The following is a 21,948-nucleotide window of genomic DNA, read 5'->3' on the forward strand; positions in this document are numbered from 1 at the left end:
TTACCAACTTGACGCGCTTGCAGGCCTAGTATCTTTGCCCCAGAAAAGACGAACGAACAGTTGTTGACTGTGTGTCTTTAGTTACGTTCTTTCTACCTTCGTAGGGTGATGAAGAAAAGATGCAGATTAATTAGTTTTTTTACCAACTCCTGGACATGCGTGTAGGCCTAGTACCTTTGATCCTGACGGCGGTTCCCAATAGATTTCCTACCAACACCTCGACGCGCGTATTTTTTCCCAGAATAGGTGGACGAAAAGTTTCACAGCGATTGCTATTAGTTACTCTTGCCACCCCTCGACACGTGTACCTTTGCACTTTACAGGGTTTTAACACAAAGTTGCAGAGTGGAATTCGTTTTCCTACTACCTTCTTGACACGGGTGTGGCTATAGTACCTTTGCAGGATGTGGACGAACAATTGCAGACAGCGGTTAGGAGACCGTGTTGTCGACTGAATAGCATGCCATAATGAATGTGTTAGTACGAACGCGATTTTACAGGATTTTACAGAAAAATTAGGTCTTCGGTTTTTCTTTGCCTCTACAATTCACTGCCGACGACTTTAAGCGATCATAGGTCATAGTCATACGATTTTTAATCAAACTAGTATACCTTGATTTTTTAGAATCCAGCAGAGATGTAAACAAACACTTTCATACACAATTACACCATAATCACTTACGTGTTCATAATATCATACACATTATTTAACAAGCCCATGAAACCAACTTTATTTTCACGTTTATACAAGTTTGAAATCAATCTTTGAAACAAATTATTTTAGCAAAATACGTGGACGATGAAAATTTGTGAGACTTGTCAAATTGACTTGACGTTTAAAATCATGTGTTATCTCCATATTGTCTATGACTTGTCTCTGATACATCGAGTGCTGTAACCTGTGAGTCATAGACAATAATCTGTAAATTTAATCGATATTATTTTAAGTATTCACTTATTCCGATTACTGATTAATTTTAAATAAAAAATATACGATACTTTGTTTAGTATTCCAGCGATAACTTCGACAATATTGGAGATAACGTAAAATTATTTTTCTATAGCCTGACCAGGAACATAAAAACCCTGGCATAGAGGCGCGTCAATTGCATTTGATAGTGCAACACTGAGTACAGTCGTACCTGTGTTAAATTAATAGGCTAACTTTATGTATCAGGATTCAGAATTACGGGCTAATTTGATATTTTCATAAATTAACGAAAAAATATTATTATAGGTAACCTGGTTTAAATAAATTAAATGAAACCATCAATCGAGCTAGTAGGATTTATTTTATTAATCATCAATAATAAAATTCAGAACTTGAATATTCAACTGCAATGTCTGCTAAGAACGCTTCAAACTCGGTACTTCTTTCCCAATTCCATAAAATTCAACACTTAAAAAGTGACAAAAAACTTTAAAATAGGTAGTTGAAACAAACCACAGCTAATTTTCATAGTTGACTGTACTATACGATAAACATGTCAGTCAATTTGACAACCTTTGTCGGAAACATTATTCAATGAAAATATTGTCCGAACCCTTAGTATTTCTCTTCGACAAATACTTTAACACATTGTGAACCACTTTTCTTTCACGACTATAAAAAGATTTTAGCAATATATTCACAAAATCAATTGCGCACATTTAAAATAAAGTTTGTTTACACTATGACAGCAATAAACTGACATGCAAGGTGACATTATAATGAAGTTTTCAGTTACTGTTGCCATTAAAAGAAATTAGTACCATTAGTTTTCCGCAACATGGCGAGGGTTTTTATGTTCCTGGTCAGGCTATACTTTTAGTGTATACTTTTTCGGAGTCAGTTTAATTTTTAGTCGGTTTTATTTCAACGAAATAATTTTACTTTTTTATGCAATTATGCTTACGTATTGTTCCATTGCTTATTTTCCTATATAAGTTAATAAAATAAAAGAAAATAAAAATCTTCTCTCAATGAGGGTTTTCGCGATTGAAATTTCCGCCAGATGGCAATACGTAGACGCGAGGCCCAAATGCTGCGTGATTGGTGGATTTTGACATATCTGTCAATGTCATGTCAAAAATAACCAATCATGCAGCATTAGGACCTCGCGTCTACGTAATTACGTATTGCCATCTGGCGGATTTTTAAAACCCTCATTGATAGCATCTTAAATTACCTCCCTAGCGGAATAGAGCAACAAAGAACTGAGCGAGCGAGATGTCACTAGTAGCAACACTGTCAAACAGAACTTTTTGCAACTATTTGAAGTTTAATAACTTTACGGATATCATTGATTGTTTTACTGTCCAGTGTGTTTTTTGATTACATCTGTGCATACAGTTTGTTTCCTGTTCTCGAAAATTTCATAATCAGTTCAAATTCAATGTTGCGACTTTGTTGCATATTTTTAGTATTTTGACGATCACCCGGCGATGATACGCAAGTACTACAATATTTCACTTCGCGATTAAGGAGAGGTTTTGTCGCATCACTAGTTCACAGACTAAAAATATTTTTGTCAGTTGGCCATTTTTGATGACATTTCTGCTGATTTCTAAAAATCTTTTACAACGGTGCCGAGCTACAAATCGTCGTTCCATTTCAACCGAAAATAAAATTCCTTCGAAAGTATTCGACATAAATCAATGAACCCGCGCATTCGTGATCGGCCTTCATTTAATATTTAGCTCCGCCGCTGACGTTTGGACATCCTTACACGGTTTGAATCAGCTGATTGTTATTTTTATACATAAATGAAGATTCGTGTATATCTACAATTTGGTTTGTATGTGTAGCACTCGTATTCACAAACAATGAAAGTAACACACGCTCGAAAATATCCCCGCGATTGGACGAAAATGACATTGTAATACATTGTTTCTGAATATGGGTGCGTCTTTCCACATCCAGGCAGTGCCTTCAGCCACTTTGCTGATGGTACGTTCAGATGTTTGTGGGATATAAATGCAGATTAGCATATACTCGTTCTCCGCGTGGGGAAGTGAGTCTACAAGATTTGCTACATTATTATATTTGTGGAATTTGAGACATGTTCTAGTTGTTCCGGTACCTAAATGTTTGCGTTATATGCGTGCGATATCTGTAGTTATTCTAGATAAACTATTAGTTAATGGCTGCTGTAATAAAAGAATTAACGCTCATAGAGCCTAGCCATAGTAAACGTAGATAGCTCATAATGTGTGACGTCGTTATCATTCATACACTAAACAAAGAAAGGAAAATCACATAACTTCATACAAAAAAGGGTCTGGGGTTTTGCTCCATGGTTCCCATGGTCTACTTTGATACGAAATCACAGTCCTCAATGGTTTACATGAGGCTTGTCTGTGTTATAAGTATATCTTGATGATCTGCCAGATCTATCCACTTCACAATCAGTTCAAAATGTTGTTCTCCTGTGATGTCTATTCCGGCACAAAGAGGCCTTGTATCTACCCAAAAATAATTTTGTTTTGTCGATGTGACATTTAAAGAACTATGGCAACTTCTCAAACTAAAATAGTGCTGAGTTGGCGCAGTATTTAACTTTCTATTTGAAAGATTGTAAAAACTTCTTGAAATTGGAGTAGACACGCCCATCTGGAAAAAAAACATTGACCAAATAAAAATAAGTTTTACTAAATTCTCGAATACAAAAAATATGAGTCTGACAATATTAGGGAAAGTGGTTGAAAATCAACTTATAATAATGCGGCTTGATCAACCAATACATCAATCAAAATCGTTAACGAAATGGCTACATAGACGTTAAAATAGTCTCAGAACCGAATTTGCTATGATTCTTTGTGTCATGCCGCCATAGTAGTCCACGTACGGTGTTTCGTTACGTTACGTTTCCTATTTTCTTCTGATTAATTTCGTTGCGGGTCCAATGACAGTTTAACTTTCCCCGGGACAAACTTGACCTTCACTAGTTGAGTTTTTATTGGCGGTCAAGCTGTAGATCCTGGCTACACAGGAGTTGCAGTGGTGGGAAAGAGGTAGGAATAGTCCCGTACGGTGTTTCTCACGCCCCGTCACGTTACAGCTACATAGACGTTACAATAGTCTCAGAACCAAATTTCAAATTCAAATTCAAATTTTTTATTGCATATTAAGTTAGCATATTAGGGAATAGGGAAGGTGGTTGAAAATAATAATGCGGCTTGATCAACCATAAAGCAATCAAAATCGTTAACGAAATGGCTACAAATGGCCGAATTTGCCATGGTTCTTTGTGTCATGGCGCCATAGCCCACGTACGGTGTTTCGCATTACACTCGCGAGACTAACGCCCCGTCACGTTACAGCTAACTACAGCTCGGCGCCAGCGGGCGCGTCCGCCGGCGGCAGTTGGACCAATTGGAACATGCCTCAAAACTCCAACTCCACGGGATCAGGTACTTTAGATTCACACGGGTGTTTAACACGGTGGCCCGAAAGTTGTGCCTTGCGGAAGTCTTTGAGGTACCTGAATCAAAGCGTACGATTTGAAACGGTTTAAAACGCGTCGGATAGGTTTTCTGGTTAGGTAATAAAAACGTACTACCCCATAGGTCTTAAGGCTTCGTCAATTAGAACGCGCTAAAGCGTTAGCGTGACGTCGCGCTATAGCGCTGAATTGTGTTGGTAAGATGTGGATAGTTGCATGTCAAACAGCGCCAGCGTTAGAACGCTGCGACAGTGTTGCATACTGCTAGCGCCAGCGCTGTATTTGAAATGAAACTATCCACATTCTACCAACATTATTCGGCGCTATAGAGTGATGTACGGCTAACGCTAGTGCGCTAGGTACGCGTTCTATTTGGCCAAGCCTTTGTCGATCAGCGGATTTTTTGGGATCAATCATTATCACGTATTCGATTATCAGTGTTTAGGCATCCCAATAATTGACTGGCATAAGATGTGTTTCGTTGGGTACCATCAAGAGAGGGGACTAGTCTCTGGCCTTCCACTCGACACAGCTCCTCGGGTCACCCTGTATAGCGGCTTAGAGGTTAGAACGCGCGTTAGATACACATTAACAGAAAACTAACCACAATATTGATCTTAGAATGTTTAGTACCCCACGGTGGTCGTGTACCTTTTCGATAATATCAATAAATCGAGACGTTAGCGTATGTTTCAACTATACTATAAATTACCTGTCCCACTGCTAGGCAACTATCTAGATTTTCTCCGGTCACATTTATAAAAAATTCAACACTACTTTTTTGAGCAGTTTTTATCTGTTGTTGCCCAGCTATGAGACAGTGTAAGCGAATGAGTAAAACTATTAATAATCTATTTAGATAGATTCTGTAATAATTATTCTAATAGCTAAATAATTAAAATTAGATATAGACACGATCGTAATCGTCGTTTAGTTAACAATATAATAAATTCATGACGTTTTAAATTTAAAACTTATTCAATGAAGTGCAAAAGGTCATACGGCCAATGTTACACTCAACGCTGTATTGTTAGCTAAGCGATGTTTTGTCAAATACTTCTTTGTGCTAGTAGACAGGCTGTTCTGATCTAAGATATTATTACTGCTTGTTAACCGAATGCGAAAGCAATATGTTAGCAACCGAGATGAGCAGATGTACCGTGCCCTTATTATTATGGTGCCGAAGAAAACGTAATCAATTAGCTCACTAGTTGGCGCCACTGGCGAGTGACAGGATCTTTCTCTACAGTGGCGCCACCCGAATACTTACAAAAACGATTCGGCGCTCATCAGTTGGCGTTACTCTCTTAGCCTCTAGCCAGTGACAATACTTTTCAGTGCTGCCACAGTGCCAACTGGCGAGCGCAAATTCTGTTATTTCATGTAACCAGCATCTGAACAGCCTGTCTAACTACATACTTATAGATCGTTTCATGATGACGCGCCCCAACAATTTTTGGTCAAGGGAAGCGCGGGGTGCGGGAGTTTGATGCGAGCAATTCGAGCGTCATTATTGTAGTGTGCGTGTGCACTCATGGATAGCTCTCAAGCATTAGCGGAAGAATGGTAGGGCGCGTCTTCGTGGCTGACACGATCTATAGAAGTCTTTGTTTTGTGTTTATATGTGGTTGAGCCATGCCAGTATCTAACTTATCCCCTCCACAGGTTCGTACGTGCCGCTGTCCGAAGGCGGCGAGATGTATGGCCGCGGCGGAGCGGGCGGCGGCGCTGCGCAGCCTCCGCTGTCCGCCGCGCTGTCCTCCGCAGCGCTGTCCAAGTCGTCGTCCGCCGACTACTCCACGTACCAGCAGTACCCGCCCGCTTACCAGCAGGACCAGGTACACCACCAGCCACACCCGCCACACTCGCACACGCCACACAACGAGTATTGAATGTAACGGGAGAACGCTGAGAGGGTTGATAATGTGATCGTTAACTTTTATTGTTGGAGCAGAACGAAATATGTAAAACGAACTTTGTAGACGTGCAGCCTACAACAAGCACAGTCATCGTCAAATAGTACGTGACACCCAAAGTAGCCAAAAAGTCACTACACATCCTTATTCCAATAAAATTGCAACAAAGATGACTGTGTTGTGAACTTTTTAGCTACTTTCGGTGCCACGAATTATTTGAAGCTGACTGTCGCAGCAGAGTAAATACAAATGAGTAGGTTATCTTCATAGAAACGCACCGAGCGCGGAAGTATGTGAGCGCGCCAATATACTTATGCGGCGCGCACTGACAAAATTCTAATCCACGCTAAATTTTGTCAGTGTGTGCGTGCGCGCCGCATACGTATTGGCTCGCTCACATACAAACCGCGCCCGGTGCGTTTCTATGAAGATAACCTACTCATTTGTATTTACTCTGCTGCGACAGTCAGCTTCAAATAATTCGTGGCACCGAAAGTAGCTAAAAAGTTCACTACACATCTTTGTTGCAATTGGAATAAGGTTGTGTAGTGACTTTTTGGCTACTTTGGGTGTCACGTACTATTTGACGATGACTGTGCTTACGAAGACTAATTTCTATTATTATCTTCTGACCAGACTGGCACCTAATCAGAGTTACAGTTGAAACTTGAGCAAAGTTTTTGGTGTAACCTCTGACATACTGGTCTTAGGTGCGTATTACGGAATGAAGTTCAAAACTAGATTACGTTCTCAGCATAGATTGCGACTTTTGATTGGTTGGATTTGAATATTAAGATCAATAAAATGGTTGAATCTGTGACTGAGATTTAATTGAGTTTTGAGCGTCGTTTTGTAATGCGGACCTTGGTCTGTGGTCGTGTCAAACAAAATGGCAGCAAGTGACGCATCAATTTCTTTGAGTCACAATATTATCAACTTTTAATTCGCTCCAATAATTTTATCACATTGTTTACACTCTCGGCTGTTTCCGAATCACACTTACAGTTACGCCGTCTTATGACGTCAGATAAATCTGTAACGTGCAAACTATTATCTCTAAACTCGTTATGGTAATATCCATATTCAACACTTGTTTCAAAGTTAAACGCTGTCATTTCAATTCAAGTTCTAATGTGTTCTTTATCTTACGTCATTTGGTGATGCGGTACACTCTAAATTCCAAAGGAACACTCATCTCGATCTATAATGAACCTAACAAGATTAGAAGATGCGTGTTTCTCTTACCGTTTGCTTATCTAATGAATTAAGCAAATAAAAGTTATTTTTAATGTTAATTTTAAGAAACTAATAAATAATACGCCACACATGCAGAGAAGTAGAGGGACATACGATCAGAGATGATAAACGTGCGGTTTAGTTCTTGTGTAATCCACATTAGTTTCATTCACTAGAAGTATTTAGCTATAGAAAAGTCCTGTCGACAAGTAGACGGCTTTTGTTCTGTAGCGCAATAGAATTTATTATCTCTGACGTAATAGTGACACGTCACCATGAACATGCCATTGAAGGAAACACGCGTGCTGGAACTATTTGTAAAACAATAACCATTATTTATGAATAGTTCCACATGTTCAGCATCGTGATAATAATATGCATCGATTTGTGGTTTGAAGGTTATTGCTGGAAGTGTATCTGAAACTACCTAATATTCTAAAATATACTTTCATAAGATCGAGGCAGAATCAGGACACTTTAGGTAATGGTGAATGTGCTTGTAAGCTTGACTGGTTAGCTCTTTACAGTTCTTATTAGCACATTGACTAAACCGACTAAGATCTTAAGAGCGCATCGATAAAAACTTGATATTGAACTTTAAAGAAAGATTGTTTATCGATACGCGCTTACAAAGCTATCTGGAATAAACATGGTGTGGGTAAAGGTTAATGCTAGACCTTACAGTTTTACAATCATCTTAGTAATGCAAGTGGAATGTTTTTACTGGCACAGTGAATACATCTACGGCGTTCGTTGGAGATGTGTTCACTGTCTGGATTGAGAGTTATCATGCTTTTTTATTATTTTATATTTTTATATCATTTGGGTCACAGTATCGTGTTTCAATTTTCTAATCATTCCGTATTAATCTCATTTTTCATTATAATCCGTAGTAAATCATGGCACGTGAAGTGTTAATTATCTTTCATTAATCATTCGTATTATTTGTTCCAATTAAAGAAATATTAATTCAGTTTTTGAACATGCTTGCTTGCATTAAACCACGATTTTGACATTCTTGTTTGAATCTCCAACTAAAATCCATTTCAAGAATGCGCATGTAACTTTCACAGCGTTACAGTAACTTATTAGTATTCTATTTGGAATATTTGAGACACGATCTGTGTTAGCGGGTCGCGGTGCGAGTACATAACAGTTAACACTGGCAGTAACGGAGCCTGCTGACGCTACTGACGTAAGGTCAGCAAGATCCCATTGTGATGACTTGACATTGTTACATGGAAAGCGCTCATTTTCATTCTGCACCGCTTTCCATTACACAATTGGCATCGATCGCAAACAGTCAACCACCTATTTCTTGGATTACGTGCGAGCACAATAAAATTTTATCACTTTCAATAAACACAAACAAAAACTAATAAACACGATAACAATCCAAGAGATAGTTGTTTTTTACAACGCATAGTAATGCTATAGAAACATTTAATGCATCTTAAAGTACAGCCAAGTTGATTACTGTTATAATGTATTATTTGCTCAATCCTCGGGGCTTGCATCCTATCCCTAAATCCCGTTTCTGCTCAGCTTTTTATTTTGTTTTCCCCTGCATCCCTATCCTTGTTTGCCGTGGTTTATGTACGATCGCATGAATGGAGTGCCCTTTCAACGTGAGCGAACGATCGAATGGTATTTCCGAATGAACTCAGTGGCTCCACCTTTCCTCTGTTCGATTTGGTTGTACTTTGGTGATTGTTTGCGATTCACGAGTGAATGGTGCGAATATACCGACCATTGGTGAGCGAGTGAAATTCAGCGAAAACATTCCATTGAATGCAAACAGTACATACCGAATGCGGCTGAAATGCAGCATGAGTTGATAGAAGTTAGTTTGCCTCCCTGCATCCGTGTGCCGTGTTCCGATATGCTTGTTATTTGGTGTCCGACGACGCGTCCACTTCTCTGCATGTTTTCAGTGGCGAGATTCGATGTGCGATGTCTTTTTGATTTTGAGAGCTATGCTGCGGTTCATATGACGCGGCGCTCCACGAATCAAGCCGCGCCGAGATAGTTGACAGTCGCTCCGCACTATCCATAGTGAAAAATCAAGAAGATTAGTGTTGTTATCAAGTTTCGCTGAAGGTCTCTCATCACCGCCCCTCCCTTCCCGCCCATCCCGGCTGTCTCTTCATCCGCCCTCGGGGATATTCACACGCTTTGGTCCATTTTCACGCGCTGCGCTACTTACATAAATCTGCTAAGATCGGACTTGTGGCGAGTGGGACTTTATGTCGTGTAATTCTTCTTTTCCAGTTGGTCGATCAGGGCCCACAAGAGTGGCTCCTCCAGAAAGACAATTAGACATAAGGGCGGGTTCGGATGAGGGAATGTCGCGAAACACTGGTAATTTCTCACTATGGACGGTTCGATTATGCGACGATAACACGCGCGCCCATCAAAAAGCCATCGCATCGCACTAGATATAAGCTTACCTTAGTTCCATTCGATATCCATATCGCCTAACTGTAGCCGTGCGAGATGACTCAAGCTCTTGTCTCATCTCAACACTTGTAAATTGGCATTTAAAGTACAAATTAGTAAAATTTGGATTTTCTCATATTGTTACAGGTTCATTAATAGTTAATTTAATCGATAAAATTAATATTAAGAGCTGTACTTTAAGTGTTCCACAATCAGAGTATATCGAGCATTCTGTTAAATGTAACCGCAGGTCGTTTTTGACTGTTCGAAATAAGTTAACGAAACAATCATGGGGGCATCAAGTAATGCGGCCTCTCGACAGCGATATCGCTCTTTATTTGACTTGATGAAATAAAAATCGTGTAAATTGCATTGTCTGGCCTCATTTCGATCCTCCATGAGCTTTCGCGTGCCTAGGGCTCCTCGTACGGCGGGTCGCGCTACGCCGGCGAGTACCACGCGCCCTCGTCGCAGCCGCCAGGTGTGCACCATCCGCACCACGCGCCCAAACACTTCGCCGGCGAGTTTAGCAAGGAGTGGCCGGCCGCGTAACCGCCGCTCGTCCGCCGCTTCCTCACTCACACACCACTCACCAAGCGCTGACCGAGAACGTATACGAATGCCGATTTCTATTCAATGACCGATAGAAATCGCATCCACGATCTCTTCAGCCGTTGATTCGTATCCCGCGAGCATATGCATATACGGTCTCCGCGCGACACACCCGGTTTACACGATCACTTCACGCGAGCGAACGCAATCGCTGTCGATAGCGACTGAGTTTACACAATGCAACCTAATTTAATTTAGAAACGACTGCGTTTACGCATTTTTGAGACCTATTTAGGCGTAAGTCACCGGTGACTGCATTGACACAAACCCACACGCGTAATTAAGGAGTTAATTTTAATAATTAAAATTATATAAAAAGTAATAGTGTAACGATGACAATCAGGCTATTTAGATATTTTGTAACACGTAGCTCGTCGAATAATTTTTGTAAGGTTTCTATCGTCTAGAACTCGCGAACTTGCGTTTATTTTTGATCGAACGAATGACGCCTTTAACTTTGACATTTGACTAAAGAAGGTTCTTGATATTATCCACTTGGCCCGTTTTCGCGACCGCTCCTCGCTGAGACGTCGAGTCGTGTACACGAGTACACGTTTTTATATTAACTTTGCTTTTATTCTATTTGGATGTGGGCTTGAATGGTTTATTTTATTTGGATATCTTTTCTTTCGAGAGTTTTAAAAATGATTTCTTTTAATGGTATATTGATGATGGCGCGAGGGCGACGGCAGTCGCGCGTTTGACAGACTCCATAATGAGCCCCGCTTAGGGAAAATGACCTAAATAAACATAATTAAGTGAATAACTTGTATAAATATTTGGTATATATATGGGTATGTATGTTTAATATTAGAATTTTGGTTATTTACCACAACCCTAGGATTTAGGAAAATGGTAGGGATGTAATGAAATAATTATGTGTTAATATTTAACAAAACATAGTATGACTGAACGTATTATAATATTATAATTTTTTCCCGTTATTTCGGAAGGGAACAATCTGTATAAATATATTCGTAATTTTAATTTGTTTTCTAATATGCATTTTAGTTTTTTATCGCAATTTTAAGTTTATAGTATGGAATTTATACTTTTAATGAATTAAATTAACCTGCCAAATTGTTAAAACGAGCAAAGGATAATGTATGTTAAGTAAATGAAGCTCAAGCATTTAGGATATAGTTGGGTGTCGCTCCGCTCCCCTCCCCGGGCCCTTGTATATATACTTACTTGTGTGTAAAGCATAATTTTAATCAATTCTCTCGTCACATAGTCTTAAAGTTTTAATTTATGTGATCGCCAAATATTTTTAAAACTGTATAGAGCTTCGGAAGGCCGCCGCGGCCGTTAGTGGTATCATGCACACAGTGAGTTTAATTTAAAATAACATTATAGATTAAATTAATCTTCGTCCTTGCAGTATCGATCTGTATATACCGGGCGTTTGACTGATTAAAAATTAATGATATTGCTAAGAGACGATCTCAGGCCGCCTGCAGGCCTCGTTGTATATCGTAGATTACGGTACTGATAGAGCCGCTCCCGGCGCTCCTTTAAGTTTAGTGCGGCAATCCAGCGCCGCGTCGATAAGATTTGTTATAAATGTTTTAATAAATAGATGAATTGTTGATTACATTGAATGCATAATTTGATTAGAATAGGGTTATTTAAGATCGCTCCATAAGTAAAGTATAATTTATCTACGAGAAATAATGTGAGGTAAGCAAATTTATAAGTGACGGGCCCGTCGAGGGGAGCGGGGTCTCAAATTAACGATAAAATAGTTAAAACGCCTTTACATTGTGATGTTCATAGTTAACGCGCATATTGGTACATTTCTTATAGCTCTATTTAATACACTCGACTGAGACACATTCAGTAAGTAGGAAATCGAACTCGTACCTTATAACAGTAATGAAATAATGTAAACTAATGTCGTTGGTGCCTATCTGCCCACTAGGTTACGTGTAGCCGCGCGCTTCGTTTACTGTTCCTATGTTAGTTAGGTTAGTTCTGTGTTCATTCCCCGCTCACTAACTCACTCCCGCGTCTCGCCTCGTTCGAGCAACGCCCCTACGGTGTTCCTTTGCTATATCAACCCCCAACCCCCCCATCATTTCGGTTAATTATTGTTTACTGTAGATGTAATATACAACCACCGATAATACGATAAAATTGTTCACATCTGTTTTAATATTAGGAAAAGATGCCTTAAACAGTTAAGGGAATATATAGATGATTTATATTATGTTATTTTCAGTGATATTGATAGCACTAAGGTGATAGATAAAGGACTCGCGTCCCACACAAAATTGGAACAATACAATAATACACTATTGATAATTAGTTTGTAATGTACCGTTCGTGGCAATTTTCTAATTAACATAAAGAGTATAATTTATTTAAATAAAAATATAATATGTATTAGAAATTTTAGATTTACTCAACCTTAAACTTAGTGCAAATTATTGTGAATCAATTGAGATATATGGGTTTTTAATTATGATATAGGAAGAGCATAAAATATTGGATGAATTTATTAATTAAAATAGTTAGACAAATACAAAATACGCTAAGAGTCGCCGAGGCTTGGTCTGTCAAACGCGCCCGCGCCGGCCCGCGCCGTGCATTTGTGCCCTCACTAGTAGCACTAAGGCGTATACTGTATCTTAATCATAATGTCTATGAATAATATTTTAATCATGGCTTACTGTAGTACTGTTGTGTAGTTAACCTTTCGACTCTTGTTTGTATTACTTTATATTATAGTGTACGCGGTTTTTATATGTGTATGTTTATTCAGTAGTATATAAACTGTGTAAAATGTATTTTGGTATAGCCGCACACCGCGCCGGACCGCCGGCCGCGGATCATTAATAACTTATTATCGTAATTGACTAATTATATCCAACACCCCTAGTGTTAAAGTTAGATTAGCAATAAATATTTGTTTAAGTTCACCCACTACTCGACTTAATAAAATTAAATATTTTGCATTTAAAGTGTCGGCCGCCGACAGTCGATGTTACTGTAGTTTTTCTAAAGTTACTTTTAAAATCAATGCAGGTATTATTAATATAAAACCTCATATTTATATTAGAATTAAATATAAATGTAATTATTGACACAGATTTATCATAAATTGCACGGGCTTTACAATTAATTATAACATTAATTATATTAAAAACTTAGGGCAAGTTGTTATTTATTTCTGTTTTAATTAAAAAATGATGTTGATTATTTTTTAAACTATATTTTTTATAGTGAATTAAAGTACATAATTCTCGATTGATTAGAATACAAAATTGTTAGGTGAACTATCGACTGATGTACAATATTTAAAGTAATGGTTACTTACGACAGTATATAAGTTTACTTTACGCCCGCTACGGGATATATTATACACGCATGTATTAATTTCCTAAAATGTAATTAATTGGAAGCGGCTCTCGTGTTGGCAGCGTGTGGGCCGACGTCCTGTAAGACTACCGCGGCTGGCACTAGAGTGCTCCGCTAGAGTAAGTTACTTTATGTTCGTATATAAAAAGGAAAATTATGATAGTACGCGACCTCCTTGTTGTTTCTTTTTACGATCATTAATGATAATTAGTTAATTACGGTTTTAATGATTAATTTTAACTGAAGCACTAAAGTAAGGAACGCTTGTACGCGATAAACTTATTAATGTAACAAAAGTGCTAAAAACACTTGTAGAAATACTTATTCATATTAGGTTTGGTAAAATAAAATTAGCATAGATATAAACGTAGTGTTACTTACTGTAATGAAAAAATTTAAATCCGTTTAAATCGTAGTAATTCCTATAATTAAGCTTCTTCTATCTTTGATAAGTAATATGATAAAATTATAAATATATTATAATATTATAAATATATAATATCTACTATAAGGTCATCATTATTAAACGTAGATAATTAAAAGAAATCAAAAAATTCAAAATAATACTGGCATTTTTAATTTGCCTCCACACCCTAATCCCAAAAGAACGAACATGATCCCTATTTGTTTTTTTATTATTAATCATAATTTTTGTTTTTATATTCTGGCACATAAAGAAAACTACACAGAACTGGCATTTTGGAGTCTAATAGTCTTACATCACTAAAAAAATTCTGAAAAATTTAACATTTCCGTTATTGATGCCGTTTCAATTAATTATGTTCCATCATTTATCACACCACACTTTATATTGGCACACAACTAACACTTCAATCTTTCAAAGCCATTTAAATATGTATGTATACTAACAAATACTAATTTATTTAAACTTGATACAGGATCAGTGCAATCCTTTGGTATATCTAGCCATCTAACACTTCTTTTTACTTTTTCTAAAAGACCACTCATCAAATTCATAAATTGTTATTTTGAGTTTTGATTTTGTCAGGTTTACAATACTAAAGGATTGTAGATTAGTAGAGCGTTGTATAAATGTTCAAATGCTGTGTCTTGCACGTCTGCTAAGCTCGAAGACAAAATTGACAGTTGTAATATTACTTCAGCGAGGCTAATTTCTAAAACGATCAAATTTTTGGACCATTTCGTCTTTCTCATTTATAGCGAGATATTGGTATGGGCGACAGGGACAGCTAGATCCGAAAATACAATGACTGCTTTAGAGATACTAGCCACGCTCTACGTAAATTACACCAACTGTTAACTTTTCTTCGAAATCAAAAGGTGGGCTTTTTCGGAATTTGTATCGCCTTCAAACGACGTATAAAATTATCCGACAAGAAATTGCTATCAGAAGGAATCTAATAGATGGCGTCTCTGTCGAGATTGTAAAGATACCGTTTCAATGCCCAAAGATATTAAATCTCTTTCTTACTGTAATTTATTGATGCTTCTGTGCTTGCGGATAAGTGTTACTATATTTGATTGCATGATGCATTTCAAGTATTGTGGTATCGTATTGCAAAAAGCTCTTGTATTTTTGCAACCTTACGTTCGTAAAGTAGTTTCTTCGCTCATTTATAGAGCTGTATAATTTGGGCCGTAGTGGATGAGTGCCAAGTGATATTTTTCTAGCCCTTTCAAATGACTGACGACAAGACAAGCGGTTGAACAGTTATCTTCGTACGTCGACATACACGAATCGATTACGCCGTTCTTAAGGAATAGGACGAATCGTGATTCGAGATCTCATGGTCAGATGATTTTTGGGAACATAAAATCAATAACAAACAGATATCGTGGAAATTTTAACGGTTTCTGTTCATAGACCACTCCTAGGCTGCTTAACCGGTTTCGTGTATGTCATTGATTAGGGAATTCTAGCTTCAAGCTGTTCAATGCATGTTGCTGAGATCCACTGCAGACTACATACGATTGGAGAAAAATCCCGATAGTGCTGTATTATTCTTATATGATCATAAGAAAACTAAAAGTAGAACATATTAAATCACAGTGGATCTCAACATCAAGCTATGATGGACTGATTCAAGCTACGTGTGGCTTTCTGACTCTTGACTCTGCAATAGAGGGTGATGGTGTGGCCAGTGCCGCAGGCAGTCCCAAGTTCGTGAGCGTCCCGCAAATGAGCGAGGCCATCGGGACACCTCCACAGGTCCTGACGTCACAGATATCATCACTCATTGACGGGGCCTGGCTGAAAGTGGTATTAGCTGAAGCCTGGTCTGAGCACGTAGAATTTTGTCCAATGACCCCAAGCTACCCATCCTTATCGCTCGCATGTAATTATGTTGCTGTAACGCTCGCACACTCACTGCGGGCGCCCGTCGCGTCGCACAGTCGCGACAGCAATATTTACGCGCGAGCGATAAGGATGGGTAGCTTGGGGTCATTGGACAAAATTCTACGTGCTCACAGACCAGACTAGCATAAGATCACAATCTCTCAAAAAGTCAAATATGCATAAAGTCAACCCTATGCATGTTTGACTTTTTGAAAGTTTGAGCTTATGCTAGTAATTCGTATTTACGGATTTATCAACAATTACCTTCTCTGAGGATGCACTTCTAGATCTGGCCTATCCGTGTTTCAAACACACTGAATTCTGTTTTACAAGGAGCTTGATTTCTGTATCTTACCTGAATTCAGCCAGACCCAGTTATTGTAAAGCCTTTATTTAGTAACATCATTCATATAACTATGGGGAACACATTTGGTCAGTATATTAGATGGAAATACATAGCATTACAATAAGCCTTGGTAAACAAAAACTTGATAAAATCCAATTCCTCGCTGTCTCTAACACAGTTCTTGTGGGTCGTTCTTGACAAAGTAGCCCGTATTTTAAAAAGATGAAAAGCTACCACATTCATGTAGTTTAACAATTCAACACACAAATCAATATGAGAAATTCTTGTCATGTTCATATTCTTACAACAGTAGTTCTAGGCGCAATCGTTACGACTATTACAATCACTATCAGCAGTCGTTTATAGATAAATGTATTCTTAGAACCTGACACATTTTCGCGTATCCTAAGTAGTAACCAGTGCTTTTTCCTCGGGCCTTAGCTCATAAATACTTAAGCTGTAGTATAGCTAAAAAGCTCCAAATCATGATTCTAAACGTGAGGATCTCTCATTCAGGTCCAGATGATGTACTGCGGAGGCATGGTGTCGCCGCAGCCTTCGTTCTGTAACGTTTCCGACATATCTGCCTCGGCCTCAGGTTTCCGAATAATACTAGCATAAAAGTAGAATAGGTACACATTCACATATTACTAGATACTTAGATATCCCAAATCAATAGACATTATTAAGGTCATTGATTAGGATTTAATTTAAGACTCGATGTCATCGTAGTAAGTATCCTTTCGTTAGGTCTTCGGTAGTGATAAATCGATAATAACATAATTATCTAACTGAAATAAGTAGTCGTATGGTAAAGTAGAGTTGTGGGAGTGAGGTAACTATAAATAGTAGATCATACGTAACTAGTTTTCATTCAAAGCCGTAATACACAATAGTTAAAATCTCATATCTTTATACATAAAAAAATAACAGATCTTATGACACTGCTTAGCCGATTACGTTGTCAATTGTTTTTGCTGTGATGAAAAAAGAAGTTAGTTTTTTTAGTTAAAAAGTGTTATAAGATTGTTTTAGTTTTTTTATGAATAAAGAGGTTGAATCAACACGTATGATCTACAAAGTAGGAAAGTAGACTGCCTATGTTAAGCTCTGGTGACTGGATTGTGGTGCGTGGTGCGGTAAGTTTTATATTTTTATTCCCCTTAACTTTTTCTTCCTAACAATTTACTGGAGTTGCATGCCTCCTGTCTTTCTGCTTTTGAAAACGTTGCTTCATTTAGCGGCTACAAGTTTATATTTATTAATTGTGCGATTTTGGGTGCAGGGGATGATTATGAGTACACAGGCGGATCTGGAGATGGATATCAACGGTCATCAAAGCGGAGCTACCATGGTGCGACATCTGGCGGCGCTGCCTCGGCATCATCGTACCATCCCTATCGACGTTAACGAGTGACCGCACCCCCCGCTCCCCTCAAGCAACCACCAACCAGAGGTTAGGTATCGTGACGTTACACTTCCAAAAACCTTCCTACATACATAAATAGCTGTAATAAAACTAAACATTAGGAACCATCACAAGCCTTAGCCTGTACTTTAGATTTAACCTTTTGATACCTTCCTCTGTTATTTCTTGAATACTTGGAAGCGGACGGCCTCCTCGCCAGGAGATTTCATTTCCTTTCGCTGACGTCCTGGTGGAACCGTCGCGCGTATCTCGAGCTGTAGGTATACTGTAAAATATTATATTATCTTTTTTCTATGCAATCACTGAGTTTGTAAATGGTTTTTAATGGAACTGATTCATAAGAAACGTCCCGTTCATGTCTAAAAGGCAACTTGGTTGATTCGATTTTAATAATTATATTTACTTTACATTTGGCATGAAAGTGAATGTTATACTCGTCCAAATATTAATTGCATATCAAATGAACTTATTTAATTGTTTTAAACTAGCTCAGTCAGTACGACGAGATGGCTGAGCGTTTTTGTTTTGGTCCAAACTAAGTGGGGCGTTTTCTTATGTGTCTATTTCCCTTTAATTTACTTAGGTTAGTAGAGTAGTTTTTCTTTTGGACATATTTGTGTAGTGTGGATTTTGATTCCGGACCAGTATGCGTTTAGAAGCTAAAAATTGCCAGTTGTAATCGTTTCGTTTGTACTGGAATGTTCTGATGCCTCCTTTATTGTAAATAATTACCAAAACACATATGAGCCAAGCACTAATCTTTAGATGCCCATGTTTTATATTAATTTATACTTTATTATAGGTAACTATTTCATTCCAAAAGAGCCGTACTATTAATGTAGGTACATTTTCTTAATGATATTGAAAATAGTAAGGATTAGTTTGCAATAAGCACCATTTTTATCGATTTCTAAGAATATTTATAATATGTCCTATGTCCGGGCATCTAGAGAGACGTAACATTGAAACTTTCGTCATATTCATTATAGGGAAACAACTAAATTGACTTGTATTTATAATATGAATTAATATTTTTATAAGAACATTTCAAGGACAAATTTTTCAAGTTTGAACAATTTACAAACCTTATCTACCTAGCAATGTTTCTATGTAAGTTAATAATATTGTACTGAACTTTCGAATCATGTGAAAGTAATTTTTAAGATTATTAGATATGGTAAATTTCAATTTACTGATGTGTTGATTGCCTCGTGGACGCATTGGCGCGGGTATATTTAATTAATATGTGAATTTTAAAACAACGGTTTCGTTCAAATAGTTTCAAGTCTTCAGAGAAATTGCAATGTTAGCAATGCCCAATCTTTGACACTTGTATTTTTGTTTACTTTAATAAAAGTACCAATAATTTTAAGTTTTATTTAAATTCACTGATAAGACTGGCTAGTGATCCTTCCCCGAATAAGCTCAGGCTAGGTCAGAGGTGTCTCTGGTAGGTTCAAAATAATAATTAGAAACATTCCTTTATTTTTATAATAAACATTTTATTTTTGAATCATTTTGAATTACATTTTGTAGCACAATTAGATAGGCCTTGTAATATTTAAATAATGTACGATTAAAATTTAATGACATCGGGTAAGCACAATCGAAAATAGATCAGCGTAATGTAATAAATATGTAATTAAAATTAATGTTTATATTTATAACGATGTATAATGTAAAATAGATTTTAAATGTACATTATAATGTTCTAATAATAAATCGATTAGTTTAAAACAGATGGACAGGTATTACATTAGGTCAGACATTTATAATTTACTAGATATATTACTATCTATCTTTAATATTAGGCTCTAAAATTAAGAGGTATTTAGCACACAGGAAATAATTTTATTAGTCATAATATTTCGTTATCTGGACCGTAGAAATAATGTGAGCCACACACATTGTCTAAGTTTGGCTTAGACTTTAATTTTAATAATAATTAATCATGTCCTTACAATAGAAATTAGTTTTACGGAAAATTCTTATGCAGAATCATCTAAATAAATTGTGTAAAGTTAATTTTCAGATTATTTCTTTAGCTAAGCTTAATTTACGCGTAACAGCTATTTGGACAGAAATCGCATTATGTACAAACACTTCGAAGTGCCTTTTCCTTAATTATAAAAGCGACTTTGGATGAGCAACATACACTTGAGTTAATTCGAATATTATTCAAAATGTGCCTCGAATAATGTACAAGTTTATAAAGATAATGTGATCTCATGAATCTAATTATTATAAAAAGGGGCAACGCGTAAGGCACTGGGACTAGGATAGAGAAGCAGGGTCTGCAGGGTGGCGGGTATAAAAGGGAATTGACCAGTCACAAGGCCACAGGTGATAAGGGACAAACATTTTGTGCTGATGCAGGTCAAACAGCAATAAATAATTTAATAACTTGTGCAATTACCTATCTACTTAGTACTCTATATACTAAAAACGATAATCAGAACTAGCCTAAGGAAGAGTTGATAATTTTAGTGTAGGTAGTTGGATCTCTTAAGGTCCATTCAGGTACTTGTTTGAGAGAGACGTAGTGTTCAACTTTTCTTCAGGTTAAGGCAGCATAATTTGGTCTTTACAAAGTCTACAAAAATGCTGTTTTCTGTGGATTCATGAGGAAGCGCGGGCTAAGCTTTAGCAGTATGCCTACAGTTGTCGAAAGGACTTTCCGGAAGTCCCAGGTTTACGAGTACTTAGGAAAGTTGTAGGTATGCTTTGAAGACATGGAAGTGGTTAGGGTGTTCTTATTTACAAACAATGTCACAGGAGATCGGACTGGGTTTTAGGATTTTTTTTTAAATCTGACTCCCGGAGCTAGTGACATCTGAAAGTGAGAAACAAGTTTTGGTCGCTAGAACATCGGTAAACCCGTGGCTGATTGGGGTTAGGAAGAGAACCATCTAAAAAGTTAACGAGTTCAAGTTAGTAACGACATTTCCTAGCAAATATTCATCATCAGGTTATTTTAGTCTTACGTGACATCACACGAGACAAATGGAGAGTGGTTGGGGAGTGTATCCCACACTGGCCAGGCAGGGATGGGCGACTCAGGGTAGCGGAGAGGGACACTCTTTGGGCTTAGGGAAGACATCTAAAAGTGTGAACCAATCAGTGGGTCTAGACAAAGTGCACATTAAAATCGCAAACCAGTCGAAAAGATGTGCATGTGGATTGAGTGATCCTTGCTTCAATCTTAACAAAAATCGAGGAAGTTTTACTTAAAATATGTTAAAACATTGCGATGAAGTTTAAACATTTGTTAAACCTAAGATAAAAATGTTATGGCCAATAAATAGGAGCACTCATACCGCACGCTTTAAGAAAACGTCAACATGTTTATTTCAGAAAATAAAGCCTTTCCACTTCTTTTTATAGTATAGAAAAATTGTTAAGAATATGTTAAAACTATTAACAAATTCAGAAATTCCTTGCACGTCCCGTTCCAAAGTTATGACGATTATTTAGGATCACTCACACCGCACACGGGCCGTACGAGTGCTCTTCAAAATAATGACTTTTTATTAATAAATACGTTTTATTTCTGTTGGGAAATGTGTGCAAACTGACGAGCGAATTTGTTAAAGAATAAGTGTGACAAAACTTAAAAGCTGAAGGAAGAAATTAACCTTTATTCTTTCCTCCAATATGCCGTGTGAGTGATCCTTACTTTTACCTCTATCTGCTCATATGTAGGCAGACTGAGATAGTATCTAAAATTGTTAATTGTTTTTAACAATTATTTGGCATATATTTTGCTTTTATTAAGGTCATAATTTAAGAAATATCAGGCTTAGATGATTCCTAATGGAAAACGTTGATTAGGGTACATATGATTTTTTATTTTGTGAGACTGTTCC

General features: G+C 37.4%; 1 protein-coding gene across 1 annotated transcript in view; it reads left to right on the forward strand.

The window, feature by feature from the left end:
* Positions 1–20,107, forward strand: part of LOC135079420 (heterogeneous nuclear ribonucleoprotein 27C) — a 40,226-nt gene extending 20,119 nt beyond the window's left edge. Inside the window, exons 7-10 of the mRNA XM_063974079.1 lie at positions 4,303–4,392; positions 6,090–6,262; positions 10,433–10,496; positions 17,939–20,107. Of these exons, the coding sequence (XP_063830149.1) occupies positions 4,303–4,392; positions 6,090–6,262; positions 10,433–10,496; positions 17,939–18,063 (452 nt within the window). The 3' untranslated portion in view covers positions 18,064–20,107. The remainder of the gene's footprint in view (positions 1–4,302; positions 4,393–6,089; positions 6,263–10,432; positions 10,497–17,938) is intronic.
* The last annotated feature ends 1,841 nt before the right edge of the window (positions 20,108–21,948 follow it).

Source organism: Ostrinia nubilalis, chromosome 16, assembly GCF_963855985.1.
Source record: "Ostrinia nubilalis chromosome 16, ilOstNubi1.1, whole genome shotgun sequence".
NCBI lineage: Eukaryota > Metazoa > Arthropoda > Insecta > Lepidoptera > Crambidae > Ostrinia > Ostrinia nubilalis.